General features: G+C 40.6%; 1 protein-coding gene across 1 annotated transcript in view; it reads right to left on the reverse strand.

The window, feature by feature from the left end:
• Positions 1–21439, reverse strand: part of THADA (thyroid adenoma associated) — a 376494-nt gene that overhangs the window by 69659 nt on the left and 285396 nt on the right. The window contains exon 30 of the mRNA XM_011978219.1: positions 19433–19527. Within this exon, the coding sequence (XP_011833609.1) occupies positions 19433–19527 (95 nt within the window). The remainder of the gene's footprint in view (positions 1–19432; positions 19528–21439) is intronic.

Raw genomic sequence — 21439 nt, forward strand, 5'->3', positions numbered from 1 at the left:
AGTGGCACCATCTCGGCTCACTGCAGCCTCTGCCTCCCAGGTTCAAGCAGTTCTCCTGCCTCAGCCTCCCAAAGTGTTGGGATTACAGGCGTGAGCCACTGTGCCCGGCCAAAAATTACTTTTAGAATTTATACTTGTTGATATTATTCAGAGCACCTAGACAAGTATTAACTCATTAATGAGGTAGGCTCTATTATTATTATTATCATTCCCATTTTACAGATGAGGAAACAGAGAGGTTACTTGCTCAAGGTCACTAAGGAAAAGGTAGGTAAAGAGAAAACATACTAAAGCCATACGAAAGACCAAAATGAATGTGATGGCACTGATATTCTACTGGAAGAAATGGAAAAATGGGCTTTCAAGAGGGAACACAATTTAAGGTGGGCCCTGAGGTTGCACTGGTGCCTCACTGGGAGAGGAGAGGAAAGGGCAAAAGTGCCAGGGAGAGTTAGGAGAGAACAGGCACAAAGAGACCTTTAAATAAGTTTGCTGAATTAATGTGTCAACAGAGGAGCACCAGGAGAGGCTAGATCTAGAGCCCAAAGGGAGACAATTATCAAGTGATATTCATTTAGGCACTTTCTCCAAACTGCTGCTTGGAAAAAATATTCTGTTTGTGCAGCAACTCTGACTCAAGGAGATGCCCTGAAGGGCTTGTGAAACCACGAACTGCTACCTCGACCTCACCCCAGAGTTTCTGATTCTGGAGGTCCTGGGATGGGGCTGATGATTTGCATTTTCAACAAGCTCACAGGTGAAGCTGCTGCTGCTGATCCAGGTGTTTGAAACACCACTGCCCTCAAGTGAAGGTAATGACTAAGGATATTAAAACCACACATGCCTGAATCCTACTCTTGTAGATTCTGATTCAGTTGGTTTCAAATTTGGCGCAGACAGCTGTAATCTTAAGAACTGGCAGGTAATTCTGCTCTGCACCCCAGCTGAGAACCACACTCCTCAGGGCCAACTTTCACGCGGGCTGGCAGGGTTTATGGGTGGGTAGGGCGCTGGAGTTCCAAGCAGAGCATGGCTGATTCCAGCGCAGGACTTCACAGTAGTGAAGAACTAGAAAATTCACCATGCCCCAATTTCTCTTTCAAATAAAAACACCAAAGGAGAGAAAATAACCAAGAATTCAAAAGAATGAATCCGCACTATAAATGTTCCTGGCAGGCAGGCCGGCCACCTGGCCAGACCTTCAGCAATGTAAACACTGGCTCGCTATGTGCAGGTTCTGCTCTAGGTCTAGATGTAGAAGTGAATTAGACCCAGCTTTGCTCTCATGGAGCTCCAACTGGGTGGGGACCACAGGAACCACATTCCCCTATTCCATCTCAGTACCCAGAGTGAGAGGGTCTCTAGGTGGAACAGAAGGTTGGAGGCAGGAATGTCCAATACTTCAGCATAAGCTACTGCAGCAACTAACAAAGAAATGCTGCTTTTCTCTTACACAGTGGTTCTCAGCCCAGGAAGCCACTACATTCATCTGAGAGCTTTAGAAAAATACTTACGTCAGGGGACACTTGACCACATCTCTGGGGTGAGATCTGGCAGTCTAATTTTAAAGTGACCTAGGTACAGCAGGGATTGACGGCTACTGTTTCAGTGGTAAAGTCTGTTTCCCACTGCAGGGAGAGTTCATCAAAGGGTTTTCACAACCAAGACTTTTCCCTGGTGCAATAACATTTGTGTCCTGCCATAAAGAGTCTAGATGAACATGTGGTACTTATTTTCATTTCTATGAGTGCCCTTCGTTGTAGGACACAAATAACTGAAGTTAGATCCAGTCTGAAGTTTAGCAGCCTTCTTCTTTAGCAGACTGTAATTTTTCAACCTTCTTTGTCTTTTTATTAAAAAAAAAAAAAAGAAAAGAGACGGTTTATTACAAGCTGGCTCAAGTGATCCTCCCACATCTGTCTCCTGAGTACCTGGGACTACAGGTGCATGCCACCACACCCATCTGAAATCTTACCTTTTCTACTTGCAACCTCAACTTTGATTGATTTGGGTTTCTTCTTTGTTGGAAAGTCCAAATGTTTGAGTGAAACAATGAAGTTTCTGTTTTAATGGCCCCATCATATTTTTCCTAAGTTGGAGTGATTTTTTTCTAACTCTTCCTGGCTGGAGCTTTTTTCAGCCCTCCTTGTTTGGAAAGTCTTTGCACTTTCCCACCAGTGCAGTCATCTCAGCCACTCAAGTATGTGTGACTGATTCTTGCATCCAATTTGATTTCATTTTTGGAATTAACTTTTTTTTTTTCACTCTTCGGAGCAAGTATATTTCTGGCCTTCAAGGGAATGGCTGAATGGCTGGATTCACATGGAAGGACAATACCTCCTACTGTGCCATGTCCTGGTTCCCTGGAGAAGTAATTCCTAAAGAAATGTCACAATGTGGCAGACTGGTGTAAGTTGCCAGCTTATATTTTGCAAAGGATGTTAAAAACCTACTATTATCATTTCATGAAACAAAGTCTCTTATGCTCCAAAAGGGAAAAAACCATAGTGTCATCATAAAAGATAATTTAAAGAAATTTGTTTTTAAGAAAAAGATGTAGCCAGGCATCGTGGCATGCACCTGTAGTTCCAGCTAGCTGGGAGGCTGAGGGAGGAGGACTGCTTGGGCCCAGGAGTTTGAAGCTACAATGTGCTATCAGCACACCTGTGAATAGCCATTGCACTTCAGCCTGGGTAACGTAGTGAGACCCCATCTCTAAAAACTAAAAACTAAGGAAAAAAAAAAAAAGACAAATTTGCTATAGTATCATTTTGCTATAGTTTCCTTGTGCCATGGGCTGGTGAAATCACCAGGAAGCAGCACTAGTGAATTACAGCTTTGAAGAAGTTGATAAAAGCTTCTCGAGGCTAGTCTGTTTGGATGGCATAACTATTAGGAACCTCTGTTCTCAGGAAAAACTGAAGGAACTTTGCAGAGTCCTTCATGGCACTAAGGAGTGTCTTGCATGAAGGAGTATGGTGGCCCACTCACACAATTCCTTTGGTAATATCACATGTGTTATCTTAGTAGTTTTTGGTTCTTTGTTAGGTTGGAGATTCCAGTGTAATGTCTGCAACCTAACAGTCACTGTGAAAGTTAACTTTAGATATCAAAACTGCCACTCCCTAACTAACCAAGGGAGAGTGCTAATTCAACAGGCTGCTGAAAGAGGATTTAACAGTAGCACAGACCTTGAGCAGGGATGGCATCATACTTAGCATGTTCTGTTCTATTATTTAGGGCAGTCTGTCTCCTCCCAAGAGGAGAAGCATAACCCCAAAGGGAAGGCCTGTGGGCCATTCACCTTTGCTCTTCTGAGCTATTCATATAGGTTTGTTAAATTTAAAAAAAATCAGTATAATTTTTCAAAGATGCACGTTAATCTAAATAGCTTTAGCAAGGGCATTCTGAAAAAAAAAAGTAAGTAATATTACCACATAATTATGGATACAGTGAAGTTACACCATAACAGCATTTAATTTAGGTGAATTTAACTTTAGGTGTGGCCAGGGGTGGGGGAGGAATAATAATTAGAGAGGGCAGTTTCCCCTGGCATTCCAATCAGTGATCAATGTCCCATGTAGGGTTGCTGTACTGTTACCTCAGACCAGCGGTTCTCAAACTTTAGCTGCTCACCCCGAGTTTCTAATTCAGTAAGTCTGGGGCAGGGTCACCCAAAAGTTACATTTCCTAATTAAATTTCCAGATAATGCTGATGCTGCTGGTGCAGGGACTGCACTTTCTTTTTTTTTTTTTTGAGACGGAGTCTCGTTCTGTCGCCCAGGCTGGATTGCAGTGGCGCGATCTCAGCTCACTGCAATCTCCGCCTCCCAGGTTCATGCCATTCTCCTGGCTCAGCCTCCGGAGTAGCTGGGACTACAGGCGCCTGCCACCATGCCCGGCTAATTTTTTGTATTTTTTAAATAGAGACGGGGTTTCACCGTGTTAGCCAGGATGGTCTCGATCTCCTGACCTCGTGATCCGCCCGTCTCGGCCTCCCAAAGTGCTGGGATTACAGGCTTGAGCCACCGCGCCTGGCCAGGGACTGCACTTTCAGGGCCTCCACCTCAGACCATCTGAGATCATCCGTGCTTTCCATAGTGCAAACATCTTGCTAGCAATGAATGTGTGTAATTCAAGTGTTTAATGGTATTTGTTTTTGTACACCATGGCCCTTCATCAAAGTCAACCCCTTCATCTAGTATTCAACCAAAGAGCTCCTGCATATTATACAGTTCCTGGCCTTCTGATTGTCTTGTGCCAAAATAAAAAGGGCAAGAAAGAAAAAATGTAAGGCCCAGAATGACAACATTTTCTTGGTCCCAGCAAAGACGGCTATGGGGGAGGCAAAGTCCCAGTAATCAGACACAACTTGTTCTATTTAGAAGCAGCAGTCAGTATCCGTGAAGGCAGAAAGATCCTCCTCAGGACTGAAAAGACCAACCCAATAACAAAAAAATGGTTTCACTACTACAAAGTGTCACTTATAAGGATACTGTGCAAATGGCAGTGATACTGGTTGTGCCACCATGGAAGGTCATCTGCCACTAAGTCTCAGAAGATTCCTCATTCTGTCTGAACTTGCACATGTTGCTCCCTCTGCCTCAAAGGAATAAATGAATGAACAAACGAGTGAATTTCTCCTTTGCAGACATAATTGTTCTAAAGTTTTCTCTATCTTCTCCTTTCTCTCCCAGTATCTCCAACCTCCTTTAAAAAATAGCAGATGAAAAAATACAGAGCAGGCTTCATTTTTTTTTTTTTTTGAGATGGAGTCTCACTCTGTTGCTCAGGCTGGAGTGCAGTGGCACAATCTTGGCTCACTGCAACCTCTGCCTTTCGGGTTCAAGTGAGTCTCCTGCCTCAGCCTCCCGAGTAGTCGGGATTACAGGCGCCAGCCATCAAGCCGGGCTAATTATTGTATTTTTAGTAGAGACAGGGTTTCACCATGTTGGCCAGGCTGGTCTCGAACTCCTGACCTCAAGTGATCCGCCCACCTCAGCCTCCCAAAGTGCTGGGATTACAGGCATTAGCCACTGTGCCTGGCCCAGACTTCACTTTCAATGCATAGGGAGACAGCCTGCTTTTTCTATTTCAAAGAATTGTAGCGTTGGTCAGAGCCCTGTAATCAGATCCAACAAAAGTTTTTATCTGAAATGGTGGATAAACTGGTTCTAAAAATAATCACACATGATAATTTGTACACTCTTAATGTCGATGTCCTGTTATGCAATTTCTCAGTTAAAAAAATTATATTTTTAGAGAAAAGGAAACCATAGGAACAACAACAACAAAATAAAATGACTTAATAAATCTTGGCTTCTCCTTATCAAAGGGAAATTCCATTTTTCCATTTAATCCTTGACCCGCCCAGTAAACTGTAATCCTGACCTCAGGGGCTCTTCCAGTTACAAACATGTTGAATGACCTGGTGGAGGGATTTGGAAACTAACTTTGTCTCACCCTGAACTAGTACTGGTTGTTTATTTCTTGCCCAGGTTTGTTTCTGGTTCTCTGAACCCCATCATCTCTGCTTACACAGGTGCGGCCCCCATCACACACACTCCTTGGAAAACATCCCTACTTTCCCTTGTCCCGGCATATTCTCAAAGGCATGTATTTTTCAAGTGTAGGATTCCCAATCGGCTGCTGAGGAAGGAGGATGTGCTTCCGACGATACTCTGAAGACTATCCTGGTAGCCCATAAAATCAAAACACATCCTCTCTGGCTTGGGAGACAGCAGAGCCAGAAGAGCTCAAAGGATCTGGGTAAGCTAAAGATGAGCTCACCAGGCCCTGGGTGGGACCCACAGCTTTTACTATTGCCTCCACCCACCATCCCATCTCAGCCTTTGCCCAACACAGAGAGGAAGTCCAGAACTACTGTGGATAAACACATGACAACTCAAAGACACAAACATAGTTAATTCTAAGCATACACTACTTCTGGTTTCCTTTCCTCTTTTCTTTCTCCTTTCTCCTTTTCCCTTTCCTTTCCTTTCCCGTCCCTCCTTCCCTTCTCTCTCTCTCTGTCTCTCTCTCTCTCTCAATCTTTCTCTTTTTGAGACAGGGTCTTACTCTTGTTACCAGGCTGGAGTGCAGTGGTATGACTGCAGCTCACTGCAGCCTTCCCGGGCTCAGGAAGCAATGGAAATGAGCCTGGGAGGTGATTCTCCCAGCTCAGCCTCAGTCCCAGGGAACTGGGACTACAGGCACAAGCCCCCATGCCTGGCTAATTTTTTGTATTTTCTGTAGAGATGGGGTTTTGCCATGTTGCCCAGGCTGGTCTTGAACTCCTGGGCTCAAGCAATTCACCTGCCTTGGCCTCCCAAAGTGTTGGTACTACAGGTGTGAGGCATTGCGCCCAGCCTCCTTCTGGTTCTTTCAGTGAATTGGTCCTAAGAACAGGATTGGGAATCAGAAATTCGTCCACCTGACCCTGTTTAATTTAAACTCTAACTCACAAAGGACCTGGGGCTTCTCTTCCACACTTAGTCCATGGGATACTGCAAAACCAACTTGGGAGTCAATTGCTAACTGGGAAGATTCCTTTACATAGTGGGCTTACTTCTGTTGCCTCACCTGTAATAAGAGACACTAGGATCACCCATCTCAGTCCCTTGTTAGTGCTACAATTTAGTTCTGGGAATGCCCCTGGGGTTGAGGGTCTGTAGAATCTAAGACTGAAGAGGTTCCTGGCACCAATGAATTGTAGACCAAATCATCAGGGATGTTGCAAGGTGTAGTATACAGCTGCTAGCAAAATCCAACAAAATCTGGTTGTACTAGGAGTGTTCCTATTTTAATGTGAAGTCCAGCCCCAATATGGAGAGAGGACTCAGGTTAATTCTGCCAGGTAATCAATGGAAATGAACCTGGGAGTCAGGATCCAGCTGCTTCCACCCTGGATATGATGGCCATTCATTTCTTTGTTCTTGCTATCAGTTTTATCTCTTGATAAGCTGCTGTTCTCCCAATGTTGGCTTTTTCTTGTAATGTGACTTTTCACAATTTTTATGACATTTACCCCAATCCTCTGAGTGTATGATGCTCACTTTACAGTTGAAGAACCAAAAGGCTTCAAGACAAGGTGATAGAAGTGATTTTTGCTTCTGCCTATGAAAGATTAACCATTACAGGAATTGTCCTTCTACTATAAACAATTAGAAAACTGAACAAAATGTATGAAATTATTGTTTTTAATCATTGGATATGAGCAATGCAAGACTCAACAAGAAGACAACAATAAGGCAAGCTTTACAATTGCCTAAGCTTACTGCCAAGAGGGAATTTCTAAGCCCCAGTACAGCGAGGAGGAACTCAGAGCCCAGAGGTCTTGCTCAGTTGAAAAGATGAGAGATCAGAGTTTGGGAAGACTCAGGCAGCTGGAATTTGTGGGGTACAATACCGGAGATAACAAATCCGTATAGTGAGAGAGCTCTGGAGATCTGTAATCCAACCAATCCTAAGTAACTCAACTGTGTGCTAAAACAAAGTCCAACACTTTAAAGAATAAAACAAAAATCCAACACCCAACGACATAAAATTAACATTGTCTGGTATCTAATAAAAAATTTTAGCGTGCAAAGAAGTGGGAAAGTATAATCCATAACCAGGAAAAAATTAATTTAAAAATATCCTAAAATGACAGCAATAATGAAATTAGAAATAAGAACATGAAAACAGTTATGTACGCCTGCTACATATGGTCAAGAATCTAGAGGAAGACTGAACATGATAAAGGGAGATATAGAAGATATATAAAGGACACAGATGAAACTTCTAGAGATGAACAATACAATATCTAAAATTAAAAAAAATTCACTAGATGAAAATAGCAGTAAAGGCTGGGGATGGTGGCTCACATCTATAATTCTAGCACTTTGGGAGGCCAAGGGAGGAGGACTGCTTAAGCCTAGGAGTTCAAGACCATTTGGGCAACATAGTGAGACCCTACATCATTTTCCTTAAAAGAAAATAGTAGCAGGTTATACATTGCAAAAGAAAAAGTTTGTGAATTTAGAGTCACAAAAGTTGAAGCTATCAAAAGTAAAACAGATTAAAAAAAAAGAATGAGCATCAGCGATGTATGGGACAACTTCAAGTGACTTAATTTACATTTGAATGGAATCACAGAAAGAAAGGAAAATCGGGAAAAGATGGAGGAAATATTTAAAGCAATAATGGTGTTGGGGGCTGGGCACGGTGGCTCACGTCTGTAATCCCAAACTTTGGGAGGCCAAGGTAGGAGGAGTGCTTGAACCCTGGAGTTCAAAACCAACCTGGGCAACACAGCAAGACCCTGTCTTTACAAGAAATTTAAAAATTAGGGCATGGTGGCATGTGCCCGTAGTCCCACTTACTTGGGAGGTTGGGGTTGGAGGATTTCCTAAGCCCAGGAGTTTGAGGCTGCACTGAGCCATGATCGTGCCACCGCACTCCAGCATGGGAGACAGTGCAAGATCCTGTCTCTAGAAACGAACAAACAAACAAAAAATGATGCTGAAAAACTGGATATCCATAAGAAAAAAATAAAAAAAGGATGCCAACCATATCTCATGATACACATGAAAATTAACTTGAGATAGATTACAGATCTAAATATTAAATGGAGAACTACAAAACTTTAGAAGAAAAAGGAGGGAACATCTTTGTGACCTTGGAATAGGCAAGGACTTCTTAACTAGAGCATAAAGTATAAAACACACAAAAAAATGGATAAAGTTGACCTTATCAAAATTAAAAATGTCTGCTCTTCAAAAGACACTGTTAAGAAAATGAAAAGGCAAGTCACAGATTCACAGCCACAAATTCAAAGGAGTCCACAATAGAGCCTATTAGAGCTAATAAGTAAGTTCAGTAACGTGGCAGGATAAAAGATCAACATACAAATTATCAATTGTACTTCTATACAGTAACAATGAACAATCCAAAAATGAAATTAGGAAAATAATTCTAACAGCATCAAAATAGGAACAAATTATTTAATGAAAGATGTGCATGACATATATGTGCCATGAAAACTATAAAACACCCACTGAAATAAATTAAAGAGACCTAAATAAATGGAAAGACATTCAGTGTTCGTGGATTTAAAGACATCACATTGTTATGATGGCAGTACTCTTCAAATTCATCTACAGATTTAATCCCTATCAAGATTCTAGCTGGCTTTTTCTTTCCTCCATCCCTCCTTCCCTTTTTTTTTTGTTTTCAAAACAAGCTGATCCTAAAATTCATATGAAAATGCAAGGAACTCAGAATAGGCAAAGCAGTGTTGAAAAATGAAGAAAGAGGACTCACACATCCTGATTTCAAGTTACTATGAAGTAATGGTAATCAAGACAGTGTGCTCCTGGCATAAGGACAGATATATAGATCAATGGAATATAATTAAGAATCCAGAAACAAACCCCTAATTTACGGTCAACTGACTTTTTGACAAGGGTGTCAAGACAATTTAATGGAGAAAGGATAGTCTTTTTGAAATACAGTACTGGGACAAATGGATAGTCACATATGCCAAAGGAATGAGGTTGAATCTGTACCTCATACCAGATATAAAGATTAAGTCAATATGGATCATAAACTTATGAACTAAAACTATAAAACTTCTAGAGGAAAACATGGGTGTAAATCTTTGTGACTTTGATTTTAGACATGAAATCAAACGCACAAGCAACAAAAGAAAAAATAGATACAATGGACTTCAAAACTAAAAACTTTTGTCCATCAAAGGACATTATCAAGAAAGTAAAAATCCACAGGAAGGGAGAAAATATTTGCAAACTGTGTATCTTATAAGGGATTAATATCTTGAACATAAAAAGAATCCTTACAACTTGAGAATAAAAAGACAAATAACTCAGCCGGGCGTGGTGGCTCATGCCTGTAATCCCAGCACTTTGAGAGGCTGAGGCGGGCAGATCACCTGAGGTAGGGAGTTCGAGACCAGCCTGGTCAACGTGGTGAAACCCTGTCTCTACTAAAAATACAAAATTAGCCGGGCGTGGAGGTGCATGCCTGTAATCCCAGCTACTTGGGAGGTTGAGGCAGGAGAATCGCTTGAACCCGGGAGGCAGAGGTTGCAGTGAGCCGAGATCATGCCATTGCACTCCAGCCTGGGCAACAAGAGCAAAATTCTGTTTAAAAAAAAAAAAAAGATAAATAACTCACTTAAAAATGCGCAAAGGATCTGAAGACACCTTTCTTTGAAGATATACAAATGGCCAACTAGCATTAGAAAAGATGCTCAAGCTCATTAGTCATCAGGGAAATGCAAATCAAAAGCACAAAGAGATCCCAGCACTAGGATGGCTATTAATAAAACAGATGAACAATAAGAGTTGGTAAGGATATGGAGAAACTGGAAACTTCATACACTGCTGGTAAAAATGTAAGATGGTTGCAGACTCTTTGGAAACAATTTAGCAATTCTTCAAAAAGTTAAACTTAGAGTTGGCATATGGCCCAGACATTCCACTTCTAGGTAAATACCCAAGAGAACTGAAAACACAGGTTCCAGCAAAAACTTGCCCATGAACACTCATAGCAGCATTATTCATAACAACTCCAAAGTGAAAACAACCCAAATGTCATCAAACTGATGAATGGATAAACAAAATGTGATATCTTATACTGGAATATTATTCAGCCATAAAAAAGAATACAATGAACAACATGGATGAACCTTGAAAACATGTTAAGTGAAAGAATCTACACATGAAAGGCCACAAAGGTATGATTCCGTTTACATGAAATATCTTAAGTAAGCTTTCAAAAACTACTTGCATAAAAATTTAACTGACATGGGCAACTACTTTCAGATTATCTGTGATGAGCGGCTGGAGTTGGGAAAGGCAGGAACAGAGAATACTGAAACCACAGATGTGGCTGGACATGGTGGCTCATTCCTGTAATCCCAGCATTTTGGGAGGCCAAGGCGGGAGGGGTGCTTAAGCCCAGGAGTTTGAGACCAGCCTAGGCAACAAAGGGAGATCTCTCCCTACAAAATCAAAAATCAAAAACAAAAACAAAAAAACCACTAGGTGGGCATGGTGGCATGTGCCTTGTGGTCCTAGCTACTCAGAAGGCTGAGGCAGGAGGATCGCTTGGGCCCACGAGGTTGAGGCGGCAGTAAGCCATGACTGTGCCACTGCGCTCCAACCTTGGGTGACAAAGCTGCAAAAAAACAAACAAAAATGAAATAAAAAATAAGAAATCACAGATGTTCTGAGACCCTAGTTGTTGACTAGAACAGTATTTCACTCTTGGGATGAAAATGTGGGTAGAAGGTTTCATGACACGGTTCTACCACAGATACAACTCTCACATTATATGAGGGCTTTAACTTTGGTCACAGAAATGGACAGTGAACAGGGAGTCAGGAAAGCTCAACCTTTTCACTAACCAGCTGTGTAATCTTGGGTAAGTCACTTAAATTGCTATGATCTCTAAACTAAATTTCTAAAGAATTGTGGGTCTCTGTACCCAGCACGAGGTTTGGAATTAACAGAGTAAATACCACGTTAACCTAGCAATCTAATAACACACCCTATATTATTCTGACTTCTGAAAGACAGTTAGGAATCATCTGCTTATTTTAGAAGCTCACTGTTCCCTGGGAAAGATAATTTTGGCACAAGCAGCAGGTCAGATGACAGCTGCAGTGTTTTGGAGAAAACCAACTAATTTATTGACAACAAAGCCTTTTTTTTTTTTCTCCTTAAAATTTCACAGCTATAGGCCCAGAAATTACAAAGTCCCCAGAAGACTCTCAAAATATGTTCCCAATTCCTTTTTATTTCCCACCCAGAGCTGAGAGAATAGCGCCAACTATGTCATATTAAACACATCTGCATCCAACACTGATAAAGTGCATGACCGAGGAACAGATAAGAATTGTTTTCAATTTGTTCAAATGGAAATAGTTAAATTTAACCTAATTAGACCAAATAATCAAAGCAGGTGTTTTTAAGATGCCAGTTTGTTTTCATTCTCTGTAGTTGTTCAGCTATATTTCCCAGGAACTTAGGTAAAGGAAATAAATATGTCATAAAAATCACTGACCTATTTATTCATGTCACACATGTATTATTCATGTATTAGGAAGTACAAATACAGGATATTGCTGAACATTTCTCACAGATTTTACCATTTAACCATCATCAACATCTAAGCTGGCCTGCAGGGGGGCTTATGTTACCTAACTTCCATTACAGAAACACAAGCAGTAATAAATGAGAGCCTGTCTTCTAATCGTAGACTGATCTACAGAGCACACTGACTTGGCATTTAGACTATTTAGGGTTTCTGACTCCACTTGCACAAGTTGGTCACTTTTAAGACATTTAAAAGAAAAATAATAACAATAAAAGTTATATTCCAGTTAAAACAAAAGTTTATTGCACTTGGCAGAATGATGAGATCCGAGCTATAAATTCCAACTAACAAACCACAAAATGTAGTCACCAGCAGCCTGGTATTAGGAAGTGTTTTGTGCAGTGGCCATAGGTCCACTTTCCAAGGGAAAAAGGGCAGGTGGCTGCCCGGGAGCAGTCAAGCGTGCTCCTTCTAATACCACGCTCCAGTCCTGGGTAGGCTCTCGTATCATTTCACGCACCCTCAGGATGGGAAACAGAAACACAAGCAAGAAAGGCCCCATAAAAGCCTGTGATGTGGAAGCTCCTGAAAAGGGGATCCCTCTCTGAGGCCTCAGGGTTCTGTAGCAGGGACAGAAGCCTGGGAAGTTGAGTCCACAAAGAGGGTTCTCAGACTCCCTTCCCTAAGTGAGTGACTGGTGTTTCCTGACTGTGGCCCTGGTTGTGCTGCGGGGCCACAGTGCGGGCAGCTGGAGAGCTCAGGATCCGCCACCTTAGCACACATGGAACACTGGGCACATCTTGCTATGCCTCAGTTTCTGTGTGTCTATGATGAAGGAACATTAGTACTTTCTTCATTAATGCACATAAAATGCTTGGCAGTGGTTGGCATAGAGACAGATGCTCAATAAATGTTGGCCATTATTATTATAACCCCCTACAAGGAGGATGAGATTAAAAACAATGTTTCCTAAAAATGAGAGTATAATGGGCATTCTATCCACATTTCAGGGATAGGAAAACTACCTTCTGAGGTCACTTACATGAAGTGTATGGATGGACAAATCCTTATCAACCTAAAACATTTCTATCTATGATTGCTAATGTCATTTCTTTAGGATTAATTAATCCTCACGAGTCATATTTCAATATATTATACATACACATAATTATAAAAGAACCAAGTTGCATAAAATTTATAAAATGGAGACTAGGAAAGGAAACACCCACTCATAAACCCACCAAGAGAGATTAAAATGAAAGTCTGAAAGTGCAGGTAGGTATTTATTTAAATACTTGGTAAAAGAAAATGTTCAATTCAACAGTTGTGACAGACACAATTTCAAGGGGTGTGGGCATAAGAGAAACAGAAAGTCCATCTCAGAGTAAAAGGGGTAAATATTTAGTCAAGTCTTAGATGGTATTTCTGTAAACAGAAATTTCAATGGAAAATTTCCAACCTGAGAGCAAATAATTTAAGATGGGTTTAAAAAGAATTAAAGCTCTTGTCTCCATGTCGTCGCCCAGCCTGAAACCCAGCCCTCTGAGTCCTTGTGGCAGTTCGGCTTTTTCTTCCTTGTTCCCTCAACTACAACTGGACACTATAATTTTCTTTCCATTCCAGCAGGAAACTGATATATACTAATGATGACAGCTGGATTCAGAAGAGGAAAAAGAATACAGGGGACAGAAAGTCCTTGTGGGTTTCAAACTCAAAACAAAACCCCCAGATTTGAAAATTTTAAAACCTAGTTAATGGCTGAGGAAACCTCAAATGATTGGGAAGCACTAAGATTAAAGTTTGAATTACACAAAACACACCATTATCTTAAGCTTTTCTAATCATCTTCTCTGCCTTTCTCCTTCACTGTTTTTCTCCTTGTTTATGCCCCTAGCCCTTCAATGTGGTTCTAAGATACCTTAGAGGTAGGAAAAGCCTTTCAAGGTCATTTACAGAATAGGATTGGAGAGGGGATGAGCAGATGCTCCTCCATCCAAAAAAGTTTCCCTGAAATTGTTATTACTACATTTCCTTTGGAATAATCAATCCCTTTCAAGATTCACATTTAAATATATTTAATTTAAACATATGTATATACACATATATGAACGAAACAGAATTATGTTTCATAAAATTAGTAAAATAGAAAATAAGAGAAGGAATCTCCCCTGTAATCCCACCATTCTAAAATAATTACTTTTACCATAGCGCTGCCTTTAATTCTAGTCTGGTCCTGGTCCTCCATTCCCCACTCCCTACCTTGCAAACCTCTAATACTGATTATCAAAATGGCTGGGCAAAGGCAAAGTGAATGAATTTCTAGTTACATTCTTTTTTTTTTTAGAGACAGGATCTTGCTTTGTCACCCAGGTTGGAGAGCAATGGTGTGATCACAGCTCAATGCAGCCTTGAACTCTTGGGTTGAAGGGACCTCCTACCTCAGCATCCTGAGTAGCTGGGATTCTACAGGCACATAATACCATGTCCAGCTAATTAAAAAAAAAATTCTGTAGAGATGGAGTCTTGCTATGTTGCTCAGGCTTATCTTGAACTCCTGGCATCAAGCAATCCTCCTGCTTTGGCCTCCCAAAGTGCTGGGATTACAGGTGTGAGACATTGCATCCAGCCAGTTACATTATTTTGGAGTGACACTAGGAACTTGGTTCCATAAGGGTCCTAAAAATCTGGTAAGGATGAGGGCAGAGAAAGAAATGTCACATTGTCTTAAAAACCACACAGTCCTACTCTCTGTCTTATATTGTCCAATGAACTCCTTTGTCTACGGGGTCAAATTCAGGCTCCTTGGACTTTGGCCTATGAATGAGGCCTTCCATGACTGAGTTTCTGCCTCCCCAGCCTCACCAGTCACACCTGCCTGGCCTTGAACCCAACCCTCCAGTTGCCATGTCCCTAGTGCTTTGAAGGCTGTGCTGATTTGTACCCTTACAGCTTTGGCCATGCTTCTACCTCTGTCTGTAATACCCACCTCCACCTTGCCCATCCTGGTGAATCTCTACCCACTGTCAAAACTCTGTTCAACCATCTCCTCTTCAAGGAAGTCTTTCCTGTCCTCTCAAGGTGTAGAAATGATCTAACTTTCTTTAGTGCCTCAAATGTGTCCCATACATACTTCCTTTAATATAGCATCTGAAAAATCCTTCATTGCACCTACTTAAAAGCCCAAGGCATATTCATCTCTATCTCCAGATGTAAGTGTGCAATGTATCCCTGAGGCTAGCAGGTCTGATGAATGAAAAAATAAATAAAAAAGAAAAAAAAATGATCTTTTTCTGGATCAGAGGGACAGAGGCAACCCTAATTGAGTGGACTCCTGACATTCCAAGTCAAGTATTTCCCAGTGCTTTCCTAGGAAAGCAGGCATTTCTTCTTTCCTGAAGATGTTTAAAAATATGAGAACAGTGAAGGTGAGGAGGTGAATACGATGCTGCCTGGCTACAGGAGACCGGATTAGATGCATAGCTTCCAGTGAATAATGACAATAGGCCGGGCGTGGTGGCTCACACCTGTAATCCCAGCACTTTGGGAGGCCGAGGCGGGTGGATCACCTGAGGCTGGGAGTTCGAGGCCAGCCTGACCAACAAGGAGAAACCCCATCTCCACTAAAAATACAAAATTAGCTGGGCGTGGTGGTGCATGCCTGTAATCCCAGCTACTTGGGAGGCTGAGACAGGAGAATTGCTTGAACCCAGGAGGCGGAGGATGTGGTGGGCCGAGATTGTGCCGTTGCACTCCAGCCTGGGCAACAGGAATAAAACTCCATCTCAAAAAAAAAAAAAAAAAAAAGACGATCATATTAATAAGTTAATATTTACTAAGCATTTATTCTGTGCCATGCAAAGCACATTCTTCACATAGAGCTTTACATGTATAAGCTGACAACCACTCTAAGATATAGATCTTACTGTACCCTTTTACAATGGAAACAATGTGTCTTAAAGCAGCTAAATAACTTGCCTAAGGTCACAAACTTAGTAAATGGCAGATCTAGGATTCAAACCCAGAGGTTTGGCTTCAGTCTATGTGGTATACTTCCTACTGTGGGCTTTGTGAGCTAATAATGGAGGCAGATATATATTTACATACACACATAAACATCTTGCTTGAATTCAGAAAATGAATTCACATCTATTTGATACATGAGTTTAAATAAAATCTATATTTTCATAACACCTGTTACTATTTTAAAAACTGAGGAAAACTGAATTTCAATCAAACAGTTAATAAATTCATTTAATGAGGGCCTACAATGTGCTTAGACGACAAATAATCTAAGACATGGTCCATTCTTTCAAGGAGCTTATATGCTAAAACTGTAATATCATCACATTATTTTGAAAGCATATTGAAATCTACACATCCAAATAAGTGATCGACTTATTTGGTGATATATTTATCTATTGCTCAACCTGTTTTGGGGAACAATTTATAAAACACACAAGAATACATTTCACTACATTAAACACAGTTTATTTTTATCCCAAACGGTGCTTTCCATCTCAATTGCCATTTTATTTGGTATTTGGTTATTTCCAAAAATCTATTCCATCCTCAAAGAAAGAAAGTACGCTCCCACTGTTTGTGTGGATGTATTATATGAACATGCACATTCATACATATACATAAATACACACATATACAGTGATTTTATGAGGGCAATTCCCTGAGGACTGAATATAATTTGTGATGTCTGATAAAAATGAGTCATATATACGTAATTTAAAATGTAAATGGCCACATTTTCCATCATTAATAATGTTACTTAATGTACCTTTTGAGTTCTTATGATGTCATTTACAATTCTTCCTATCTCTCCACTTGACAAAGTTAAATACATATATTTCAATGACAGTTTTATTTTTTCTTTGTTATTTTTCCCATTCTAGTTGCCAAATTTTATTTTTCCTTCTTCTTCTTCTTTTTTTTTTTTTTTGCTGAGACAGGGTATCGCTCTGTCGCCTAGGCTGGAATGCAATGGCATGATCATAGTTCACTGCAGCCTTGAACTCCTGGGTTGAAGTGATCCTCCAGCCTCAACCTCCCAAGTACCTAGGCCTACAGATGAATGCTACCACATGTGGCTAATTAAAATTTTTTTTTTTCGAGATGAGGCCTCACTACGCTGCCAGGCTAGTCTCAAACTTCTGGCCTCAAGCAATCCTCCTGCCTCAACCTCCCAAAGTGCTGGAATTATAGGCTTGAGCACCACATCTGACCTTAGTTGCCGCATTTTAAAAAGTAAAAGAAACAGGTAAAATTAATTTGGTAGTACATTTTAAATTTAATCCAATATGTCAAAAGCATTATCATTCCAACACATACATAATACAAAATTATTGAGAAATTTTATTTTTAACTCACACTAAGTCTTTGAAATCTAGTATGTATTTTACACTAACACAACATCTCATTTTGGACCAACCACATCTTCAGTGCTCAAGATCCACATGTGGCTAGTGGCTGTAGTACTGGATAGTGCAGGACAAAATATTTAGAGCTATGGTTGTCATACTAGAATAAAAACATCCTGTCCTTACATCTTACTCTGCAGAGTAACATCTTTAAGAGTAATACACAGATGCAAGTGAAATACTGTTATTAAACACAGCTTGTGAAAACAAGCTGTGATCTGTTTAATTAGGGTATAAACTCTAAATAATGTTAACAGCTTGGAGAAATGGATGGTTCAAAAAAGTTAAAGTCATCTTCAAGGAACTCAGCTCATCAGTAAAGGATGGGTAGTTGGGGAAGAAAGAAGGTATTTTATAACATATAAGGATTAACCATTCTAGACAAAGAATAATGACACTAAATGAGCCAAGAAAAACTCAGTTCAAATAAACTAATGATTACAGTCAACCATAAACTGTCAGAATCCCAGTGAGTAGATTTGTAAGCAATGAATAAATCTGTTATGGCCAAAGCCCTTTAGATACATGGCAAGGAGGTATTATAAAGCTATATGGAATTTGGAACTGAAAAACAGAAATGGTGGAAATCTAAAGCAATTTACCTGGTAACATTGAATTCATAGTCTCTTTACAAACTTTGGACTCCAGTTAAATCAAGGGTTAGCTAAAGTAGATGCAACTCTGGGGTCCCTTACAGCCAGGGCGACCAGTAATTTATTATGCAAACCTGACCACTTTCAAGAGTAAAAGGGGGCACTATTAATATATTATGCTGGCATAAGAGGCATAAACTGGGATTCCTTTATAGCTATAAAGCTTTACACTACAAAGAGGATACAACAGCTACCCCTATCCAGGGATGTGGAGTTGATGAGAGTCTAGCATGTTCTTATTACCTCTGCATGGCCACAGGGGTTTTGTGGGCTAATATACATTGATCCGGATGAGACGGTTTTGCATGCTCCCACCTCCCCCACCTCCCTCCTGCAAAGCATTTTAAATTGGTTTGAATTTGGGAACAGGGTTCCATATGAACAGAACTGGACATTGACAGCCTGAATGTATTTACTGAAGACAACAAATCATTGACAGACTAAATGTAACAGAGGAAAGGTCTGGTCTGCTTGCACTCAGAATCTGACTTTGTAATTGTAGCCTCCTTTAGACAGGCCTAATCAATTAGAAGAGGCTGATTTTAACCAGTTGCAGGCTCATTACCCTGCATTCCAGTTTGTGTTGATGAAAATCAGTTTCAGTCTGTGGCCTGGAATTCATGTACAGCACTTCCTGCAGCCTCTTATATAAACACATCAAAAAAATTTTATTTAGAGTTGCCGTTTTCCCTTAAAAAAGAAAAACCACTTTGCAAATCATGATTAAAATAGAACAACTGTATGTGGATCTGGGGTCCATCCCCAGAAACATACATGACCAAGAAACATGTGGAAAGTCAGACCCTGAGGCAGCAACTCATAAGTGCATTGGTGTAGGGGTCGATTTGAGAAGAGAGTCTCAAATACCCAGCATCAAATGAGCCCAGCTCAGTTATCTCCACAGAATGGAACAGAATGAACTCGCAGCTATTCAAAATAATGACATTTCAAAGAAAATATGTAAAATAGAAAAAAGCCAGGGTTAGAGAAGCACAGAGGGTATCTGAGTAGAGTTCACTCTTCCCTGAATGACCAACTAGAAAATAAACGGCAAACTTCCAAATAAACAAGAACAAGTTTTCCCAAGAAACTTCCATGAGGGAACTATATAACACTGTTTAATTTTGATGTGTGGTTAGTCTTACAAAAGTAGAAGGTGGAGCAGTGTGTGGCAAAGCCACTCAAAACCCCATCTACATTTCAAAGATGTGTAACCATTCCAAAATATAGTATAACTATGAATCATACCTGGCTGGTTGTCCTTTACAGATTTGTTGAGGCAGCAAGTCAATAGGAAGAGAATATCAATATATACAGCTCTGGTCACCAAACATGGATTTTGCCTAGAAAGGTAAAGAACAGAATATAAATTGAGATTTTCTCTCCCTTAGGTCTGGGTGTCAGGAAGGAGAACATGGGTATTTTCTATGGTATAGGATGGGGCTTAAGCAGCTATGGCAAATGGTAAGAAACGATGTACAATCATTGATGGCAAGAAAATAAGCAACTAATGTGAGAAAATGAAATCCTTGACCACACGATGGAGGCCAAGGCTATGTGTAGACAAAATAGATAAAAACTCCATGCTCTGGCTTCAAATAAAATAAAATGAAAACAAACACCAAGATCCTATCCTAGTTAGTTGAAGATGGGACAGAAGGGGTGGGGAGATGGTATTCTATTATTCTACACTCTTAAGTGTAGAAATTTGGGGAAAAAAATAATCAGTTATGAAAATCAGATTTAGTATTTTGGAGAAGGAAAATTACACTCACATATTAAAAACTGTATCTGTGGACTTGAAATAACCAGCTGAACAATAGACACATGGCAAGATTAACAAACACTGGAGATGACATTTTCCCCAATAAATGGATTTTTTTCTTCATTCAATATATGGAGCAGCTCTTTGAACCACATAGTAGAAATAGTAAGTGGGCTTAGATTCGGGGATCTGTATACAAAAGGAAGAAGAGAGACTTTGTTTTTAAGAACAGCACTGAAGGGCCTTGACTCTTGAGTGTCTTTGTCCATGAAAAGGCCGAAACATCTTCGGTGTACTAATAAATACACTGTGAGTAGTAGAGACAGTAGGGACAGACCTACATTTGAGTCCTGGCTTTCCCACTTAGAATCTCTGTGACCTGAATCAGATTCCTGACCTGTAAAATGGGAACTATATTCTCATGTCTGCTATGCTCTGACTGCCCCTGCTAAAATTCATGTTCTAATGTAACGCTATTCCAACACTGTTACTAGGCAGAGCCTTTAAGAGGTGGTTGGGTCATGAGGGTACTGTCCTCATGAATGAATTCATGCTGTTATCTTGGGATCGGGCTAGTCATTTGGAGACTGCGTTTGCTATAAGGACAAGTTTGGCCTGATTTCCTCTCTGTCTTGCGTGCTCTCTTCTGCCTTCACCCTTCAACCATGGGATGACCCTCACCAGATGCCAGAGCCATGCTCTTGGACTTCCCTGGCTCCAGAACCATGAGCTGAATAGATTTCTTAATAAATTATTAAGTCTGTGGTATTGTTATAGCAATAGAAAATGGACTAAGACAGCCTTACTGTGAGTCACTGTGAGTGTTCAATGTGGCACAGTAAACTTAAAATGCCCACCTCAGTGCCTGGCCATGGTAGATGTTCCAGAACAGTTCATTCCCTGCCCTTCTCTACTTCCAACACAGGATTAGGGGATGGCATTCAAATTGGCACAAGTGTTCTGGCTAGTGAGTTTCCATGTGTCTTAATCCTGAAATGGCTAGTGAGTTTCCATGTGTCTTAATCCTGAAATCCATCCTTCTCATTTCCTATAAATTAACAGTTTAAAAATTTCCCTTAAGTTTATTCACACCTCTATCCTGAATTGTCTATATCTGGAGCTGGTGTATGTCTAACATGAAAAATAGGTATCAGATACCTTTTTTTTTTTTTTTGAGACAGAGTCTCACTCTGTCACCTAGGCTGGAGTGCAGTGGCATGATCTCAGCTTACTGCAACCTCCGCCTCCTGGGTTCAAGTGATTATCCTGCCTCAACCTCCCAAGTAGCTGGGATTACAAGGGGTAAGACTGAAAAACAGAGGCTGGTTAAGAGTATGCTGGTGGTCCAGGCGTGGTGGCTCACGCTTGTAATCCCAGTACTTTGGGAGGCCAAGGCGGGTGGATCACTTGAGATCAGGAGTTTGAGACCAGCCTGGCCAACATGGTGAAACCCATCTCTACTAAAAATACAAAAATTAGCTGGGCATGGT

Source organism: Mandrillus leucophaeus, unplaced genomic scaffold (assembly GCF_000951045.1).
Source record: "Mandrillus leucophaeus isolate KB7577 unplaced genomic scaffold, Mleu.le_1.0 Scaffold190, whole genome shotgun sequence".
Classification (NCBI taxonomy): Eukaryota; Metazoa; Chordata; class Mammalia; order Primates; family Cercopithecidae; genus Mandrillus; species Mandrillus leucophaeus.